The following is a 17,573-nucleotide window of genomic DNA, read 5'->3' as shown; positions in this document are numbered from 1 at the left end:
ATTTCGTAACATAATTTTTACAATATCCTGTTATACATAATTATTAATAACAAAGTACAACGTTCACTAATGACTGATGACTATAATCATGTTGCATTCATTTCCCGTACGCGCAGGCGCGTCATTTCTCTCCACTAATACCAGCAGAGAATATTTTAGCGGCCGATGGCCACGTCATTAGCCTTGCCCTGACTTGTTTGGTGTGCGCAACAGGAAATATTTCGCTTTCGGAGAACAAGAAAAATAGGTTTATTTGCGTTACACTTATTAATCTGTGCAGTTATTCAGTGTCTGGTAAGTTAATGTTCAAGAAAGATTAATTTCTATTAAAATGTTCTAATTTTTTTTATAGCAAAGGTGGAAATTTACTGAAGAACAAGTACAGACTCCCACGTGGGGAGGGGGAAAGAGTCCCTGTTCTGTTATTTTATGCTGACGATGGCTCATTTATTTCAGCCCTTTGTATTCAGCATGTCCCTATTGACATAAACCTACATTTCTACGAAAATGGAAGCTTTTGTTTTTCTTGCGGCCCATGTACCCTTACACCTTGTTTATTGGGCCCATGGTCGCCTTTGCGTTTGACATGCTGGGTATACAACCTGATGAGGCTGCTTCCAGCTGAGAGTTCTCAGGGACCCGGCTAATGTGGTCCTCCACCCCTGGGGCTTCCAGTGCCAGCCACCGGTCAGCCTTGGGAGCACCTGCTTCTCTGTGCCCTGCGGGTAGATGCGCTTGCCTGCTGGGTTCCCTGGAAGGGCACCAGGAAGGGGATGGCCCCACTGCTTCAAACCACAGCACCAGCTCCCTCGCCGCCTTCCTCTGAGACAAACACAGGCCAGGAAGCCTCGGCTCCCTCCTCACGCCACACTGCACAGCCCGGCTTCGACATGCTCCTCTCAGGGTGCAGGGCCCAGGGACAGCTGGGGCCTGGGGCCTGAGGCCGGCACAGCCACCTGTTAGTCCTCGTGTGCACTAGTACGCTGTGTGCGGAGCAGTGGGCGCCTGGCGGAGCTGCTTCCTGGAGGGCCTCTGGCTGAGCCAGGTGAGCCGGGGCTTGGCCTGCAGGTCCCACACCTGCCCCCACAGATGGGCAGCAGGGGCTCCTGGGGTGCTATTGCAGTGGGGAAGGGGAAGAAAACAGGATTCCTTGGGGCACCCCTGCCCCAGGACTGGGAGTGCCTCTGCTGGGCATTAGGACAGAACACTGGGCTACCTGATCTGGGGGGAGTGCCAGGAATCTGGGGGAGGCCGTGAGTGGCTAACTCTGTGCTCTTGACTCACCCCTGGACCTTTTGGCCTCAGTTTTCCAGTTTTTAATACGAAAGGTGACTGTGGCCCGAGAGTGTGAGGAAGGCGGGAGACACACTCGCTGGGCACTTGGGGATGACTTGGGCAGCAGGGGTGACAGTGGGCAGCAATGGGCCTCCCCTCCCCAGCACCCCTCCCCTCAACGCCCCCATTCTCCATGCTGTCCCCTCCCTGGCTGGACACACAGGCACACAGTGGGGGCAGAGGGTGGGCACCACATTCTTGCCGCCCCACCTCCCACAGCCATCAGTTGCTCCCTGGCAGCTGTGATGAACCCTCCTCCAGCCGGGCGCTAGGACTCAGCACATTCTCAGCAGCCACCCGCCCCTCCTGCTCTTGGGCGGTGGGTGGAGACCTGGCCCCTAGGGGTTCAGAGGGAGCCCACCCACCACCTCTGCCCACTGGCGCCTCCAGGGATATTGGGAAGCTTAGATCAGGGCAGGTTTCCCAGCCTCTAGACTGCCAGGGTCCCTCGCTATCATGGAGGTGCTGGGGGCAGGAGTGTACTGCTGTGGTGTTTGTGATGGGGGGGTTCGGGGAGGGAGGGAGGGTGAGGCAGGTCAAATCCCCCATCCTGGGCCACTACGCCTGGAGGCAGCTGTCCTTTGCAAGGGATCATAAATTACCCCGGCCGGCCTGTCTGGTGACTCCAGATTCCTCCAGGTCTCCTGCCCACCCTCTGAGCCGGCCCTCCCCCACCCTGAGCTTCCGCAAAGGGAACTAGCTGCCTCTTCTCCTCGCCCCCACCCCCAGGTGGAGAACAAAAGTGAAGTTACAGAGTTAAGAAGTTGGAGAGGGAGAGGGTAGGGAGGGTCGTTCCCACTGCCTGTTTCCCAATTCCTAAGCCCCCCTGATTCAGGATTTGCAGGAGGCTGGGGATGGGGGTCAGCCAGGAAGATGCCAAAGGTGGTGCAAGCTTCCCGGAGCAGCTGTGGGGAGGGGGGCAGGACCCCCACCAGGACCAGCAGGATGTGGCCCCACGAACTCACCTGGCCCCCAGGACTGTCCAGAAGGTCTCACGTGGGACAGACGCCGGGCTGGCCTGGCTCAGAGAATGGGGGGAGCTGCCAGCCCAAAGCTGCGGCCCCATCCCCACCTCCTCGAGCTTCCCTTGAGGCGGATTTGGGTCAGGAGCCTCCCAAACGCAGAAACAGCTGGGACAAAATCCCAGCTTGGCCTCTGGGTTTTGTCCGGTTTCCTGGGCGTCCTCCAGTGCCCTCCCTGGACAGGGAATGGCCCTGAGCGGGAGGGTTCAGCCTGGCCCACATTGTCCCCAAGCACAGGCACTGCCTGGCACAAGGGCAGGTTCCCACGCCCCCCACCCGCACAGCAGGTGCTCAGTACATGTCCTCCAGGCTTCCTGCACCCACCAGGCCATGAGCACCCTTCCTGCATTGTTTGCGGGGCGGGGTCCAGCCCTCCTGGTCCATTTCCTTGTTTGAATACACTTTTACCAAACCGCGGGGGGGGGGGGGGGGTATGAATCTGACCTGATACCCCAGGGAAGCATGGATCTGCAATGGGGTTTCTCTGTCCCTCTGCCAATGGGGTTCCCTCCAGGACCCCACCACGGCCACACACATGGAGCAGACAGCACCTTCTCACACACCTGCAGGATGGGGAAGACATGGGGCGGTATGAGGGAAATAACCCGAAAACCGGCCTGGGGGAGCAGGGAGGCTGCGCGGGGGGGCTCCGGAGGGCACCCCGTCCAACTGGGGTGGGGGGAGTGTATACAAACGTCTAGGATTCCGTGTGGTCGTCGCTGGGGACGCTGTGCGGTTCTGGGGGTGCGGGCGGGGACGCGCTGAGTCGTTGAAGGACAGACGCCCCGGGCTGGACGCGGGGCGATGCGAGATCGTGCGGCCCCGCCTGAGCCCGAGCCGCCGGGTGCGCTCGGCCGCCCAGAGGTGCCCGAAGTTATGGAAACAAAGAGCGGAGTCCCTAGTCTGGGACCCGCCGGGCGGGCGCGGGGATGTCGCCTGGGACCCGAGTCACGCCCTGGGGGGCCTGGGCCTGGCCCGGGGCCAGCAGGTGCCCCTTCCGGGGGCCGACCGGCCGGGGTCGGAAGGGTTAAGGCCGCCGGCCGCCCCTCCCCCTCCCCCTCCCCCTCCCCCTCCCCCTCTCCGTCCCCGGGGCGCGGGGCTCCAGCGCCCGGGCGGGCTGGGGCGGGGCCTGACGTCCGCGGGCGGAGCGAGCCGGCTGGCCCCGCGCTCATACCCCACGGGGCTCCCGCGGCGCGCAGTCCCCGAACGAGCGCGGCCCGGACCTGCGAGATGGGGAGGTCGCGCCGCACGCCGCCGCCGCTGCTGCTGGTCGGGCTGGCCCTGCTGGGCGCGGCGCGGGCGGGCGGCGACCTCAGCCTGCACCCGCCCTACTTCAATCTGGCCGAGGGAGCCCGCATCGCCGCCTCGGCCACCTGCGGCGAGGAGGCCCCGGCGCGCGGCTCCCCGCGCCCCACCGAGGACCTCTACTGCAAGCTGGTGGGGGGCCCCGTGGCCGGCGGGGACCCCAACCAGACCATCCAGGTGAGCGCGGGCGGGGGCAGGGTCGCCGCGGGCGGGGTGCGCCCGGGTTCGGACTCTGCCACTCCAGGCTGACTTGGCGGGGAGCACCCCGGGCCAGGGAGAGCCCCGGCGCGGACGGAAGCCCCGCGTCCCGCCCCGACTCTCCGGTTCCACATTGCAGAGAACAGACGGGACCCCCAACTCGGCCATTCAGTCTGTGCCAGAGAACTGCGTGTTCCCATCGCCCCCCGCCCCCCGGGAAGGCGGGACGTAGCGTCCGGGCGCGGACTGCGGAGCGGAGGGGGCGGGCTGGTGCCCAGTCCTTGGCCGCCCGAGTCCCGGGATGCGGGCGAGGTGGGACTTGGCAGCGGCCGGCGCGGCCCGTGGGGAGGGCGGAGCCGGTCCGCCTTCCCCCAGGACGAGCTGGAACTTGCTGCTGGCGTCCGGAAGGCACTGGGCCGGGCGGGAGGGGCCGGACCCCCGGAGGCTCTCCCTGCGCTGCACAGGGAAAAGCCGTCCCTCCTGGGCGTCTGGGGACTTGGTGGGGACCTGGCGGTGGAGGAGGTGGCAAACAGCTGGGTTTCTGACGGGAGGGGAACAGGAGCTCAGTGCGGGCGGCATCTCTGCCCACAGGTGGGGGAGTCCTCGGGGGAAGACCCTGGGCAGGGCGTGCCCTCCCAAGCCAGGAGCCTGCAGGTGGGGAGTGGGTTAGGTGCCCCTCTCAGGACCCCTCTCCCCAGGGAAGCAGGGCTGCCAAGGCCCTCAGGGCAGGTTGAGGGCTGGGGTCCTGTGAGGCTCCTGGGGTTGCCCTGGGGGAGCAGGTAGGGTCTGCTCTCGGGGTCCCTGACACCCTGTGCTAAGCTCATCTTTCCATTCCTGCGGAGCCTTAAGACGAGTCTGGGGTCCCCAGGGCTGATGTAAACTGAGCGTCTCCTCCAGGAGGAGGTCCAGGCCACCACCTTCCTGGTGGGAGAGGCTGGGGGAGGGGAGGAAGATGGGGGAGTAGCTGCGGTGGGTGATGAAGGAGCCTTCACTGCCCGCCTTCTGCCCGCCCTCCCCCTCTGCTGCTCTCCCCTTCTGCCTGTCCGCCCCCGCAGTGCAGGGAGGAGCTGGGGGGGGGACCCTGCTGTGGCAGAGCCATTCTCAGGCAGAGAGCTGCCTCCCTCTGATGCCTCCATTCACCTGCATGCTCTCCTCTAAGCCCCGCACAGCAGAGATAGGCGGTCTCACGCTCACATTTCAAATGGGGAAACTGAGGCCTGAAAAGGTGCAGACACCTGTGGAAGCCTCACAACCAGACTCTGACCTGGCTGGGGTGAGCAATGAAAACCAAGGCCACTGCGGGCCCTGGCACATCAGGTTGACGTCAAAGGGGCTGGATCCAGGGAAGGAACTTGAAGGGGGTTTCCAAAGCTGCCCCAGGGGGCCTGGCCAGCCCCCACTGCCCCTCCTCACTGCTCAGCTGAGATTCTGCCACTCCCGTAGTGGACGCTCCTGGCTTCCTCTGAACCCCAGACCACTCCTCCCCACCCATGCTGCCTGGCCCCAGATGGCAGACCCTTGAGGAGGGCCAGTTGCATGGATCCCTGCAGGGAGGGGCCCTTCAGTGCCCCCTCACATTGGGTAGAGGAGCAGCCTGGAGCAGGGCTCAAAGCCCCCGTCCTCTACCTTTCCTTAGTTGCGTGGTTTTCCTCCCAGAACCTCAGTCTCCTCGTCTGTAAAATGGGCACAGTGTGAGGGCCCCATTTACCTCGATTTGGAGACTGGGAAGCCATCTTTCACACAGTGACTGCTTGGCAACCAGTGGCAGCCCTGGTGTTAGGGGCCACAGAGCTGGCCTTGAACGAGAAGTGTCAGCCTGCTTGCCTAGTCGCCAAAGCTTTCCCCAAAAGCCTGTGGCCTCAGGGGTTAGAACCTGCTCCAAGGCCGCTGGGGTGAGGCATGGTAGGAAGACTGGCGGCCAGACGGACATGAGCTGAACAGCCATGGGACCTTAGACAAGTCCCTGGACTGCCCAGCACCTCCACCCTCTCCTCTGGGGACAGTGGGCCTGCTCAGTGCCCTGGTCTCTGATTGGGTTGGTGTGGTGCCAGGGAGATACAGCCACCTTCTCTCCATCTTATGCCACATGGGGGAGGTCACAGAGGACATGGGGCCCAAGGCTGCAGGCTCGCAGCTCCGAGGGGACCCCCTGGAGGAGACGGGACAGAAGCTGGCGGGGCCAAGGCAGGGTGTCCCACCTGGAGCCCTGCTGGTGAGGCGGTCCTGTGCGGGCAGCCCTTTCAGCATCAGGTGGGCATGGGGGGAATTCAGGACTGGCCCTAGACCCGCAGGCAAGTCAGGGGCTAGGCTGCTGGTATGGTGACTCACTGGGAGGGGAAGTTCTTATCGCTGCTCCCGGTTTCCGCACTCTGCTCCAGCAGGACCCTCTGCAGCCAAGGTGTGGAGGGAACTGCACCCCCTGCCACTGTGAACCCGGCCAGGCACAGTGAGGACGACTGTCTGCAGGGGCTGGGCCGAAGCCACACAGACTCACAGGCTGGGAGGGTCTTGACCACAGGCAGCCTTCCCGGAACGCCACCACCCCAGCCACATGCCTTGCCCACCTCCTCCGTGAAACCTCCCCGCCAGTCAGGGCCCTGACAGCCTGTACCCATGTGCACAGTACTTCTGGCGACACCCTTGAATCCCTCCTCGGTTCGCCCAAGAGCTCCCACAGGCCCGGGAGCCAGAGCTCCAGGTTCCAGCCTAGGTTCACCATTCGAGCCCGGCAGTACGGTCCACCTGGCTCCCGCCCTTCTCTGGTGTCCTCCATGGTTCTGTCCCCAAGGTGTGGCTGCTCTGGTGGTGAGCTCAGGAACAGTTAAAAACAAGATGGGTGTCCCTCACCCCCAGCTCGCAGCCCCCGGGAGGCAGTAAACACAGAATCACTAATAACCAGACAGTTCCAGGTCTGGAGGGAGAATAAAAAAAGCAAGGTGATGTCTGGGGGATGGGGGGGCAGCACCCTGGGTGGTCTACTAGGTCTGGGTGGGGGCACTGTTACCGAGGTGACCTCTGAGCTGAGATGGAGGACAGGAAGTCAGGGTGCAAAGGCCCCAGGCAGGAGCAAGGTCTGGATGGCAGGACTCAAAGCACCCAGCACCAGGATCCGGAAGCCCAGCTGCTGCCTGTTGGTCTCGCCCTCCCAGGTGCATGGAAGGAGCCGGGGGCAGACCCATCCAGGGGAGGCGGGTGCTGTGCACATGTGGGGCCTGGGAGTGGGGGTGGGGCATCCCACACTCCCACCTCCAACTCCTCCAATGAGGCCTGGCCCCCTGGGAGGCTGAGAGGGGTGGTGTCTGCCTTTCCCAGACTCTGGCCTCAATCACTGCCAGGTCCCGAAGGGCCGCCTTTGTTGTATGTGGAGGGATGGCAGGTCTGGTTTCCTCTGGGGCGGGGAGGGGCAGAGGGAGGGTTAGGCTCCACTGGGCTAGTGGCCAGGGCCCAGCCCTGCCCCCACCCCACCCCAGGCTCTGGGCACCTGCTCCTCCGTGATAGGAACAGCAGGCCAGGACGCTGGGAGCCCTCTGTCCCCCCAGGGGACAGGCCCCTGGCAGGTGTCTGGACTGTGATGGAAGCAGCTGCCGGGCCTGGGGTGGGATCATTAATCTTGGGACAGCTGAGGCAGGTGCCAGCATTACCCCACTCTTCTGATGGGGACACTGAGGCTTAGCAGCTATCGTGACTTGGCCAGGTCCCAGCGCTCAGAAGCAGCAGAGCCAGAGGTCCAGGCTGCCCACATGCCTCCTGCTGGCTGCCCACATGCCTCCTCTCTGGGGCCTGTCCCCACGGGCCACTGGAACGGCTTGGTTCTGTCTCTCTGGAGACTCTAATCCAGATGGCTCTGGGTGGAAGCCTGGCAGGGATGTGTGGGAGACAGGCCGTTGGGAGGCGAGGAGGGGGTCTGGCTGTCTGACTGTTCCTGGCCGCCTGGGCCCCTCGCCTCCAGGTGATTCCAGCCTTCTGTTTGTAGGGAGCAAGCGAGTTGCCCCTTGACTGGCCCCTTCCCCCCAGCTCCAGCGGTTCTTCCTACCCCAGGACCTTTTTGTGGGCAGTCCCTCTGCCCGGAGTACACATACTCCTTATAGAGTATGCCACCTCCTCAGAGAGGCCCACCTTGATTTTCCCATCTAAAGTGGGTGTCCCTGCCCTGGCCAGTGTGGCTCAGTTGTTTGAGCGTTATCCCACGCACCAAAAGGTTGCTGGTTTGGTTTCCTGTCAGGGTCTGTATGGGAGACAACCCATCGATGCTCTTCTCTCTCCCATCCTGTCTAACAAAATCAATAAAGTCCGGCCAGCGTGGCTTGGTGCTTGAGCATCGACTTATGAACCAGGAGGTCACATTGATTCTCGGTCAGGACACATGCCCGGTTGTGGGTTCGATTCCCAGTGGGGGCTGTGCAGGAGGCAGCCAGTCAATGATTCTCTCTCATCATTGATGTTTCTATCTCTCTCTTTCCTCCCTTCCTCTCTGAAATCAATAAAATATTTAAAAATAAAATAAATCAATAAAAATATTAAAAAAATAAATACATAGCCTGGCTGGCATGGTTCAATGGTTGAGCATCAACCTATGAACCAGGGCACATGCCTGGGTTGTGGGCTCGATCCCCAGTGTGGAGCGTGCAGGAGGCAGCCGATCCATGATTCTCTCTCATCATTGATGTTTCTGTCTTTCTCTCTCTCCCTTCCTCTCTGAAACCAATAAGAAGATATTTAAATAAGTAGGTAAATAAATAAATAAACCAATTGGGCGTCCCTCTCCTTCCCCTCTTGGTCTCTCCACATGGATGTGACCGCCTCTCACATGAGCTGTGTCTCCTGAGTCGGGAGCACAGTAGACACAGAAAATGAGTGAATGGTGAACGAGGGTCCCCAGGTTGGGGTGTGTGATGTGGGAGAGTGAGTGGAGGGGACAAGCAGTCCAGGCCCTTCTCTACCATCCGCCTGCTCCGTCCCCCCAGGGCCAGTACTGTGACATCTGCACAGCCGCCAACAGCAACAAGGCACACCCCGTGAGCAATGCCGTCGACGGCACGGAGCGCTGGTGGCAGAGCCCACCGCTGTCCCGCGGCCTGGAGTACAATGAGGTCAACGTCACCCTGGACCTGGGCCAGGTAGGGTTCCTTCTTTGTCGTCACAGCCCCCACCTCTGCATTCCTGAGCCCAGGGTCCCCGCCTGAGCACCCTCGGGCCAGCCAGGAGTCTGGGCAGACCTTCCCCTGGGGCAGGCCCAGCACAGAGGTGTAACCGCAGGCACCTCACGCGCTCTTTCCCCATCCCTGTGGTGAAAAGGCGGCCGTGGGGAGTTAGGGTGGGGGTGCTGAGGGTCCAGCATGGAGGCAAATGCTGAGCCCTGGTGTGTATTCTGAGGAATTCTTCTGCAGGGAGCCAGGCTCTGGCTTGCTAGTGTGGGAGGGGCCCCAGGAATGTGGAGGAGGCTGGTGGAAGTGGACATTCCTGGGATACCTGTGCTGCAAAGGCCCGGGGTCAGGTGTGCCTGCTCCGGGCCCTGTGCAGGCAGGAGGGTGGGGCCAGCATTTTCCAGAGACAAGAGTCCCCCTTGGTGGGCCCTGCTGGGTTAGACTAGGGTCCAGGGTGTGTCCTGGTACTGTGTTACTTTGCCCAGAGGCCTGGCCTTGACATCCTGGCCTGTGAAGTGGGCCAGCGATCCCGTCGCCTCCTGGGATGGGGTGGGGGCGGGTAGATGAGGCCAGGCCTGCCTGGAGTTGGGGTGACAAGGTTGATCTTACTAGACCGAAACCCGCGAGGCGGGGAAGGAGTCAGGTCTAGATGCTAGAGTCCAGGCCGCGTGACCCGGTGCGCCTGCCTGTTGCGAGCCTCCTCCTGCTGCGTGCGACCCTGAGGGTCTGAGGAAGGTGGTGAAGTGTCTCACCTGAGCTCACTGGAAGGGCAGACCCCACGGGCAGGTTTGGGGGACAGTGTCAGGCACCTCCCTGGAGGTCTACAGGTCTGGCCCAGTGGTTGGGTAGGCAGTGAGAGGAGTGGGTTTCAGTTCTAACGGGTGGCCTGAAATTTTGGGGGCTCTGGACTGGCTGCGATGTCCTGGGGAGGCGGGGAAAGAGGCTGGGTGGGAACTAGGGAGAAGGCTGCCCCTCACGGGCTCCTGCAGGCAGGTCCCAGGACTGGTGCTGGTACCTGACCCAGGTCTGGCTGGGGCTTTCATGGGGTTTCCAGCACGTCTGTGCTCTACTGTCCCTGGGAGCCTGGGAGGGACCTCAGAACCCTGTGTGACCTGGGTCCCCTACTCTGGTACTGCAGGTCGGTCAGAGGGAACTTGTGCTGAGCTGGTGGGTTCTCGCTGCTCCTCCTGCTCCTCTTCCCCTCCCTCTGGGACAGGCCAGGCCAGGCTGGGGGAGGGGCGAGGGCCCTAGCTGGGGGGGCAATGGCCCAGTCTCCATGGCAACCCCAGAGTGGCCTCCGAGCAGGTGGGCACAGTGCCCGCAGCCGAGGTGCAGTGTGGGGCTGAGGAGGAGCTCGCGGGGTCCCTGCCCCTTTTGGCTCTGTGCCGCCTGAGCCGCTGTGAACCTGGCTGGAGATGTGGTGGCAGGCAGCTCATTTGCTCGGTAGACTGGTCCTGGGCCAGGGATAGGGTTCACCGTGGGCACCTCCTGCCTCTCCAAGCCTCAGTTTCCCTGACTGTGAAATGACCCACAGGAGAAAGGGGCCATTTCTAGGCCTGTGGGGAGGTGGACCCACCCCTCTACCTACCATGGTTCCCTCCCCTCCCTGTCCTTCCTCTTCATCTCCCGAGCCCTCTTTCCCATCTTCCCCACACACACCCGGTCCCTGCCTGCCCGAGAGCCCACCAAGCCCCTGTCTTAGTCTGGCCGAGGGGCTGCCAGCCTTGGTCGGGACGGGGCAGGGCCAGGGCCTGCTCACCGTGTGCTTTGGAGTTGGGTGGGACAATGGACCCAGCTCCCTCCAGGGTGAGAGGGTGGAATTCCGGGGGGAACAGGAAACGGGCTCATTGCCCTCCTCCCTGAGCACGAGCAGAGACTGGCTCTTTGGGGCGCCACTTGCTGGGGTTGGGGACGGAGACTAGGTCCTGCCCTCAGCACCCAGTCTGGGCAGAGGAGCCCACGTAGGGTAGGAAGTGAGCACTGGGGGGCCGGGGCACTGGGGGGCATCTGGAGGTGCAGGCGGGCCCTCCTGGGCCCTCACAGTGACCCTGGGGTCTGTGCCTCCAAGTCTACCCAGATCTGGTGTCAGGAGCACCTGTGCCTACAGTCAGATGGAGGAGGTGCCCAGGGCAGAACCCTCCAAGCATGCTCCCTGGTGCAGATGAGAGACAGGCTGGGCGGGAGGGGCCCAGGGGTCCCCACCCCCGACTGGGGTTCTCCCACTTTGGGTCATCCTTGGAGACGAGGGTCGGGGTGGGGCTGGGGCTTCCTTCAGGAAGTGGGGCTGAGTGGGCAGCAGGGCTGGGCACTCCGGTGGCAGGCTGCCAGCTGCCTTTGTTCTGGGATCTGGAGCGGATGCCCTGGAAAGGGGGTGGGGTGGCCAGCATGGGCATCAGGAGGCCTTCCTGCCTCTGGGAGACTGAGAGGGCCGCGGCTGTCTCACAGCTCCTCCTCTGCCGGGTGGGTCGCCCGGAGCTGGCGGGGGCAGCGAGCCTGCCCTCCTTCAATGGCTGTTGCCTCTATCTGACCTTTCCCCTGTGGGGGATGTGGAACCCCCTTCCTTCCCGTTGCCGATGGAGCAGCAGGTCCCAGGAGCCAGGTCCTGGCTGGGAGGGGATGCAGGGCTCGGGCCTCGGGACCTTGCCCCGCTCCCTGCGTGGATCTCTGCCAGGGACCCTCAGGCCCGAGACAACCATTAGTGCCAGCCTCCAGGTGGGGCCAGCAAGGCTCCGAGGCTGGTGCCAGAGGTGCTGTGTCCCGAGTCCTGTGGTGTGACCTGCCGAGGGTCCTCCCAGGGGCCACAGGTTCTGCTTATCTCCTGTCCATCCCGTGGGACCTCCCGTTGCCTTGGGCTCTCCCTTCGCTGCACCCAGTGCGGGGTGGGTGCTGTTTCCGACCTCCTGGGCTCAGGCCGCATGGCGAGGCAGGTCCTGACCCAAGTGCTCTGCCCCTACCAGGGGTTCTGCCATGGGCTCTCAGGCCCTCTGCCCAGTAGTTTTAAGGACCTGGGCAGGTGAGTTGAGGCCCATGGCGTGTCCTCCCTCTCCAGACATCTCCCTGGTGGCCCTTACTGTGGCTGCAGCACCTTCCCCAGGTCCAGGTGAGGAGTGCTGGAGCCCGATGCTGAAGGGCCAGGTGGAGGGACCCAGCAGGGTGAAGGTACAGAGGGATGGCACCGGCCTTGGGGTCGAGGCGGGCGGTTGGCTGTGAGGCCAGAAGTGTGGGTTGGGGGCTAAAAATGCCAGGTGAGGGGTCTATGGCCTCCCTGGGGGACAGGACATCAGATGGGTTTGCTGAGGAGCAGAGCTCCGGTGAGCTGCCCTGGGCACCTGGGCATACTGAGCACCGTGTGGAGAGACCAAGGCCTCATCTGGCCCCCGTACCTCAGTTTCTTCTGTGCATGGGGGGCGGTGAGGGCACCTGGGCACCTGCTTTAGGGCCTTTGTACCTGAGCAAGGCCCCCCTGCACCAGCTCCTTTGGCTGGATCCCCGTTTCCAGGCACCACGCCCGCAGGCAGGTTGGCTCGGGGCGCCCTGTGCAGGCCGCCTGGTCCCCGCATGCCCCGGCCTGGCTCCCCAGAAGGGCCAGCGGGGTTATTCGAGGGGAGTGGCAGGAAGTTCAGCCGAGGCTGGCCAGGCTCTGGTTACTGAGCCCAGAAGCCAGGACAGGTGTGGGGCCTGGACTGGACACAACCCCTTGAGCTGGGCCATGGGGAGGTCCTGGGGGGCCAGGCAGGGCACCTCCTGCTCCAGCACAGGCGTCTCCTTGTGAGAATCGGTGAAACCTGCCCCTGCTGGGCCTTTTGCTGACAGCCCTTCATCCCTGGCCTGGTGCTTCCTGCCCCTCAGCAGCCACACACAGCCAGGGGCTGCTCGCCTCTGCTCACTTGGGTGCACACAGACGTCCCCCGCCCCTCACACTAGACGCCCCCCAAAGGCTCCTGTTTTCCATCTGTTGTTTTATTATTATTATTATTATTGATTTTTAGAGAGAGAGAGAGGAAGGGAGAGGGATAGAGAGATAGAAACAGCAATGACAGGAACATCATTAATCGGCTGCCTCCTGCACGCCCCCACTGGGGATCGAGCCTGCAACCCAGGCATGTGCCCTGACCCGGAATCCAACCAGGGATTTCTTGATTCCTGAGTCAACACAACTGCTGAGCCACACCTGCTGGGCTCCCATCTTCGTTTTTTTTGTTTGTTTGGTTTTATTGTTTTGTGTGTGTGGTTTTTAAAAAAGTATATTTTATTGATTTTTTTACAGAGAGGAAGGAAGAGGGATAGAGAATTAGAAACATCGATAAGAGAGAAACATTGATCAGCTGCCTCCTGCACACCCCCTACTGGAATCGAACCTGGGACCCTTCAGTCCACAGGCCGATGCTCTATCCACAGAGCCAAACCGATTAGGGCTGGTTGGTTTTATTGTTGTTAATCCTCACCTGAGGATATTTTTCCATTGATTTTTAGAGAGATGGAAGAGAGAGGGAAAGACAGAGAGAAACATCGATGTGAGACAACACACGGATCGGTTGCCTCCTGCACGAGCCCCGGCCAGGGCCAGGGCCTGGGCCTGGGAGGAGCCTGCAACCAGGGCACCTGCCCTGACCAGAATCGAACCTGGGACCCTTTGGTCCGCAGGCTGATGCTCTATCAGGCTAAGGCCCGTCTGGTTTTAAACAAACCCCACAACGTCGACCTCCAGCAGCGCCACTCGCGGAGACTAAACTGTTTGGGCTTGAGGTCCCCTTGGGATAAACTCCACTTCCTGTGGCCGGGGCTGACCACCTGGCCTCCTGGGCCTCTGCAGGGGGGAGGGGATGGGAGCAGGGAGCACCCTGACGTTCTGGCCCAGCGGGCACTGACGCTCCACTCTAGCGGGTGAGCTCCTGAGCACCCAGCAGGGCCCTTCCACCCTCCCCTCCCCTGAAGTTCCCCACCTGCTCTGCGCTCCTGTTTGTTGGGCGCCCGTCCCACAGTCAGGCCCCTGGGCCTCTGCCCGTCCCTTCTGCATTTCCATGCTTCACTGTTCCATTCCCCGCCCTGCTGGAGCTGGTCCTCCCTGACCTGGTGTGGACGGCTGTTCTTTACCCCGGTGGGGGCCTGCATAGACTCACCCGCCCTGCCCTGACCTGCCCTGACCTGCCCTGGCCCCTGCAGGCCGGGCCAGCCCCTGCTGTGGCGTTAACCTTTATCAAGGTTTCCAGAGGGGTCTCTGCTGAGAGGGTGGGCACGCTGGGGAGAGGGCAGACCTGGGGCGAGGGCGGGTGCTTTCAGCAGACAGGGGTGGGGGCACAGACGCCGGCCCAGCACCTGGCAGGGAATCCAGGAGGTCTGGGTGCCCCACTGTTCACTCGGGAATGGCCTGGGAGCTAGCCCGGACGCTCGGTCTAGGAGGGGCTTCCTGCCTCCACCCGGCCACAGCCTGGGACCCTGGCCCAGCCCCAGGAACCAGCCCTGCTTCCGGCAGGGCCAGGGCTGAGTCAGGACTGCCCAGTGATTCACGCAGCCTGCCTGGTGGGTGGGGGCTGGGCCCTCTGCTCCTGGCCTGCCTGGCTCTTCCTAGCTCTGAGATGGGCCAGGGCAGAGATGGGGTGTGCTTGCAATCCAGGGGTTCCAGCCACCACCCTGCCCTTGGTGACAGAGGTGCCTGAGCCCAGGAGGCTGCTGGCCACCCTCTGCACCCTCCAGGTTTCATTCCTCTCTAGTGTTGTCCAAATCCCAGCCCCGGCCACCCAGCAAGCATTCCCTCCCCACCGGGGCCTCTGCACTGCGGAGCGGAGCGCGGCACCAGGCGCAGTGTCCGGACAGGTGCTGCTGCTTTTGCTTGTCTACCTCAGGGACAGGTGCATCTTCTGTGCAGGCCTCTGGCAGCCATCACACCAGACTCCTGACCCCTGTCTTTCTTTCCACTGCTCCTGTGCCCAGGAGGGGATGTGGCTACTCGGGGTCACTTGGCCATTAGTGCCTGAGCCCACCTGGGTCTCCTGCTCTGGCCTGGCCCCCGTCAGGCATTGGTCACGGGGGCAGGGGGGTAGAAGCCCTCCTGGGGGGCCCTCTGTGGTCAGGCCGGGAATGGGGGCCAGGGTGTAGTGACCGAGAGGCCGTCCGGCTGCTGTCCTGGAGACGTGCCTGCCCCAAAATAGCCAGATTGTTAAAAATAACTCAGGAGGCTTTTGTTTGGCTTTTGCTTAAAAGACGTTCTTTCCTTCTGCAAAGAACTCTGCAGCGGGAAAGGTCAGCCTGCGCTGGCAGCAGAGCCGGGGCGGTGGGGGCAGGGTGGTGGGCGCGGCCGCCAGGCTCTCCGGGGTCAGGCCCAGTGTGGCCTTGGGAGCGGCACCAGGTCGGGGACAGACCGAGAGAGAGCGCTGGGCTCATGCCTTCCTCCCCTCCAGCCTGGGCCAGGCCTCTTGTGTGACAGGCAGATGGCCAGGTGGACAGCCACAGGGGCGGGGCCTTTCTCTAAGCGCGTCCCAGCGTGACGGGCGTGGGCGCAGCTTCCATGACGCCCGGTCCTGCTCATCAGTGTCTTCAAATCAATATTTGTGCAAGTGCCCTCAGCTGGGAAACAGGCAGCTGCCGCCGAGGGGGGGGCAGAGTTGGCCAGTGGCGGCTGCAGCCTGGTGGCCTCACTCAGGGAAAGGCGGGGGTGGGCCCCGCGGCTGGGGGGAGCCTTCAGTCTCCTGGGGGCCTTGGGTGACTCACACACAGCCAAGTCCCCTGGGGCTCCCTGGAATGCTGAGGGTTGGCCAAGGTGCTGGCTGGGTACAGGGTCTGTCCCCCGGGGCGCACCCTCCCCCACCCAGCAGGGAGGGAAGATGACCTCAGAGCCTGGACAGGGGTGACTAGGCTCCCCCCGCCCCCGCCCAGGAAGGCCCCTGGCTTGACGGGGGCCGTCCCTGAGACAGGCCTTCCGGGAGGGCCACCTCAGCACAGGCGTGGCTCCGGGCGGGACCCTGCCCCGCCGGCATCCTTAGCAGCCTGTGCCCCCTAAGGGCTGGGCCTTGAGGGGTCACCGTTCCTCCATGGGGTCACCATGGCGGCCTTGGGCAGCCCTGGAGGGGACTCCTGCGCTGCCTCAACTGGCCGCGGGGGGATTCAGACCAGTGGACGCCCAAAGGGGACCTGCTCCTCTGGGCTGGGCAGGGCCCTCGGAGGGTACGGACGGTGGCCTGGAGCATGACATCATCCTAGGGGTCTGTGGACAGTTCAGAGCCCACAGGGGGTGCCCCTGTGAGCAGCCCTGGTGTGGGGGGCTGGGGGGTGGGCTCTCACTACGTGTGGCATGTTAATCAGCATGTCTGGGCCTCCCACTCCTGAGCGCAGGCTGGGGGTGTTTGTGTCCCCCCACTACCCTGTGCGGATCTCCTTGGAGCCCACACTCCACACACAGAGTTCAGCGTGTACAATGGCTGTCAGCTTTGCTGTTCCCTTGGCATTGGGGCCGAGGGGAGCGGCTTGTCCTCAGAGCTGCCTGGGAGCCACCATCCTTCCCTGTGGGAGACAAGCCTGGGGTGGGCGCTCCCAGGGGGCTGTGCGGGCAGAAGTGTGAGGGCGAGCCTGTCACACACCCACCTCGGGGCCTGGGCCCCGCCTCGCCATCGAGGCCTCGGGCTGAGCAGGTGCTTTTGAGCCCTTGACGCTCCTGGGGGTCCCAGGGGTCCCAGGGGCCTTTCCTGGGGGCTGGGCCTGGGTCCAGGGTTCCAGGTGCCGATGTGATATGGGCCTCCGCCGTGTGCATCATCCCGGGGAGCGGGGTGAGGGGGGTCTTTGGCAGTGAGAACCAACTCCCCATGTTCCAGTCTGTCTTCCTCCCTGGGACTTGTCACAACAGAGGCGTTGGGTCCAGCTGCGCCTGCCCCTTCCCCCCCCCCCCCCCCGGGGCGGGGTGCTTCAGTGCCGGGGGCTGTCAGAGTGAAGGGCGGGCTCAGATTGGCTCTGAGAGAGATGGGATCTGACCAGGTGAGACAGGACAGGCGCCCGTCCCCAGGTGTCACCTGCCAGCTGCGCGATGAGGCCAGGCATGATGGGAGCAGGCTGCCGTGCCTGGCCACTGCCCGTCGGAGCTGTGTGACGGGTCGGGGGGAGGGTGAGCTCCTGTCTTCTCCTTGACCAGCCCCTCTGTAGGGTCTGTAGATAGGCTGCCCCCCAAGTCTTAGCCTCAGAGCCCTAGGACCAGTGTGGCTGTTGGGCTCTCGGGGCAGGGATGGGGAGGCAGGCAGGTCTGGGCCCTGGACCAATGTACCCCCAGATCCAGGTAGGGAGCCCTTAGGAATGGCAGTGTCCCCGGTGTAGGCCTCAGCGGCCATGGGCGGTCATCCAGCCCCGGGGCTACTCCGTGAGCGGCTGGCCCTCTCCTCTGGGTGTGGCTGACCCTCTCCCCTGGGAGTGGCTGACCCTCTCCCCTGGGTGAGGCTGGCCCTCTCCCCTGGGTGAGGCTGACCCTCTCCTCTGGGAGTGGCTGACCCTCTCCCTTGGGTGTGGCTGGCCCTCTCCCCTGGGTGAGGCTGACCCTCCCCTCTGGGTGTGGCTGGCCCTCTCCCCTGGGTGAGGCTGGCCCTCTCCT

At 63.2% G+C, this 17,573-nt stretch overlaps 1 protein-coding gene and 1 long non-coding RNA gene across 2 annotated transcripts in view; one reads left to right on the top strand and one right to left on the bottom strand.

Annotated features, from left to right (window-relative positions):
* Positions 1 to 297: 297 nt before the first annotated feature.
* Positions 298 to 3,385, bottom strand: LOC118663724. The gene is made up of 4 exons (XR_004970119.1): positions 3,053 to 3,385; positions 2,802 to 2,920; positions 2,301 to 2,532; positions 298 to 1,114 (listed from the first exon to the last, which is right to left on the bottom strand). It is a non-coding gene; the product is annotated as an uncharacterized LOC118663724 (long non-coding RNA).
* A 202-nt stretch (positions 3,386 to 3,587) lies between these two features.
* LAMA5 (laminin subunit alpha 5) overlaps positions 3,588 to 17,573 on the top strand; it is a 51,492-nt gene continuing 37,506 nt past the window's right edge. The window contains exons 1-2 of the mRNA XM_036323531.1: positions 3,588 to 3,839; positions 8,825 to 8,977. Coding sequence (XP_036179424.1) covers positions 3,588 to 3,839; positions 8,825 to 8,977 — 405 coding nt within the window. The remainder of the gene's footprint in view (positions 3,840 to 8,824; positions 8,978 to 17,573) is intronic.

The sequence above is a fragment of the Myotis myotis genome, unplaced genomic scaffold (genome assembly GCF_014108235.1).
Source record: "Myotis myotis isolate mMyoMyo1 unplaced genomic scaffold, mMyoMyo1.p scaffold_m19_p_9, whole genome shotgun sequence".
Classification (NCBI taxonomy): Eukaryota; Metazoa; Chordata; class Mammalia; order Chiroptera; family Vespertilionidae; genus Myotis; species Myotis myotis.
Note: the sequence above shows the minus strand (reverse complement) of the source record. Positions and strands in the feature narration are given on the sequence as shown.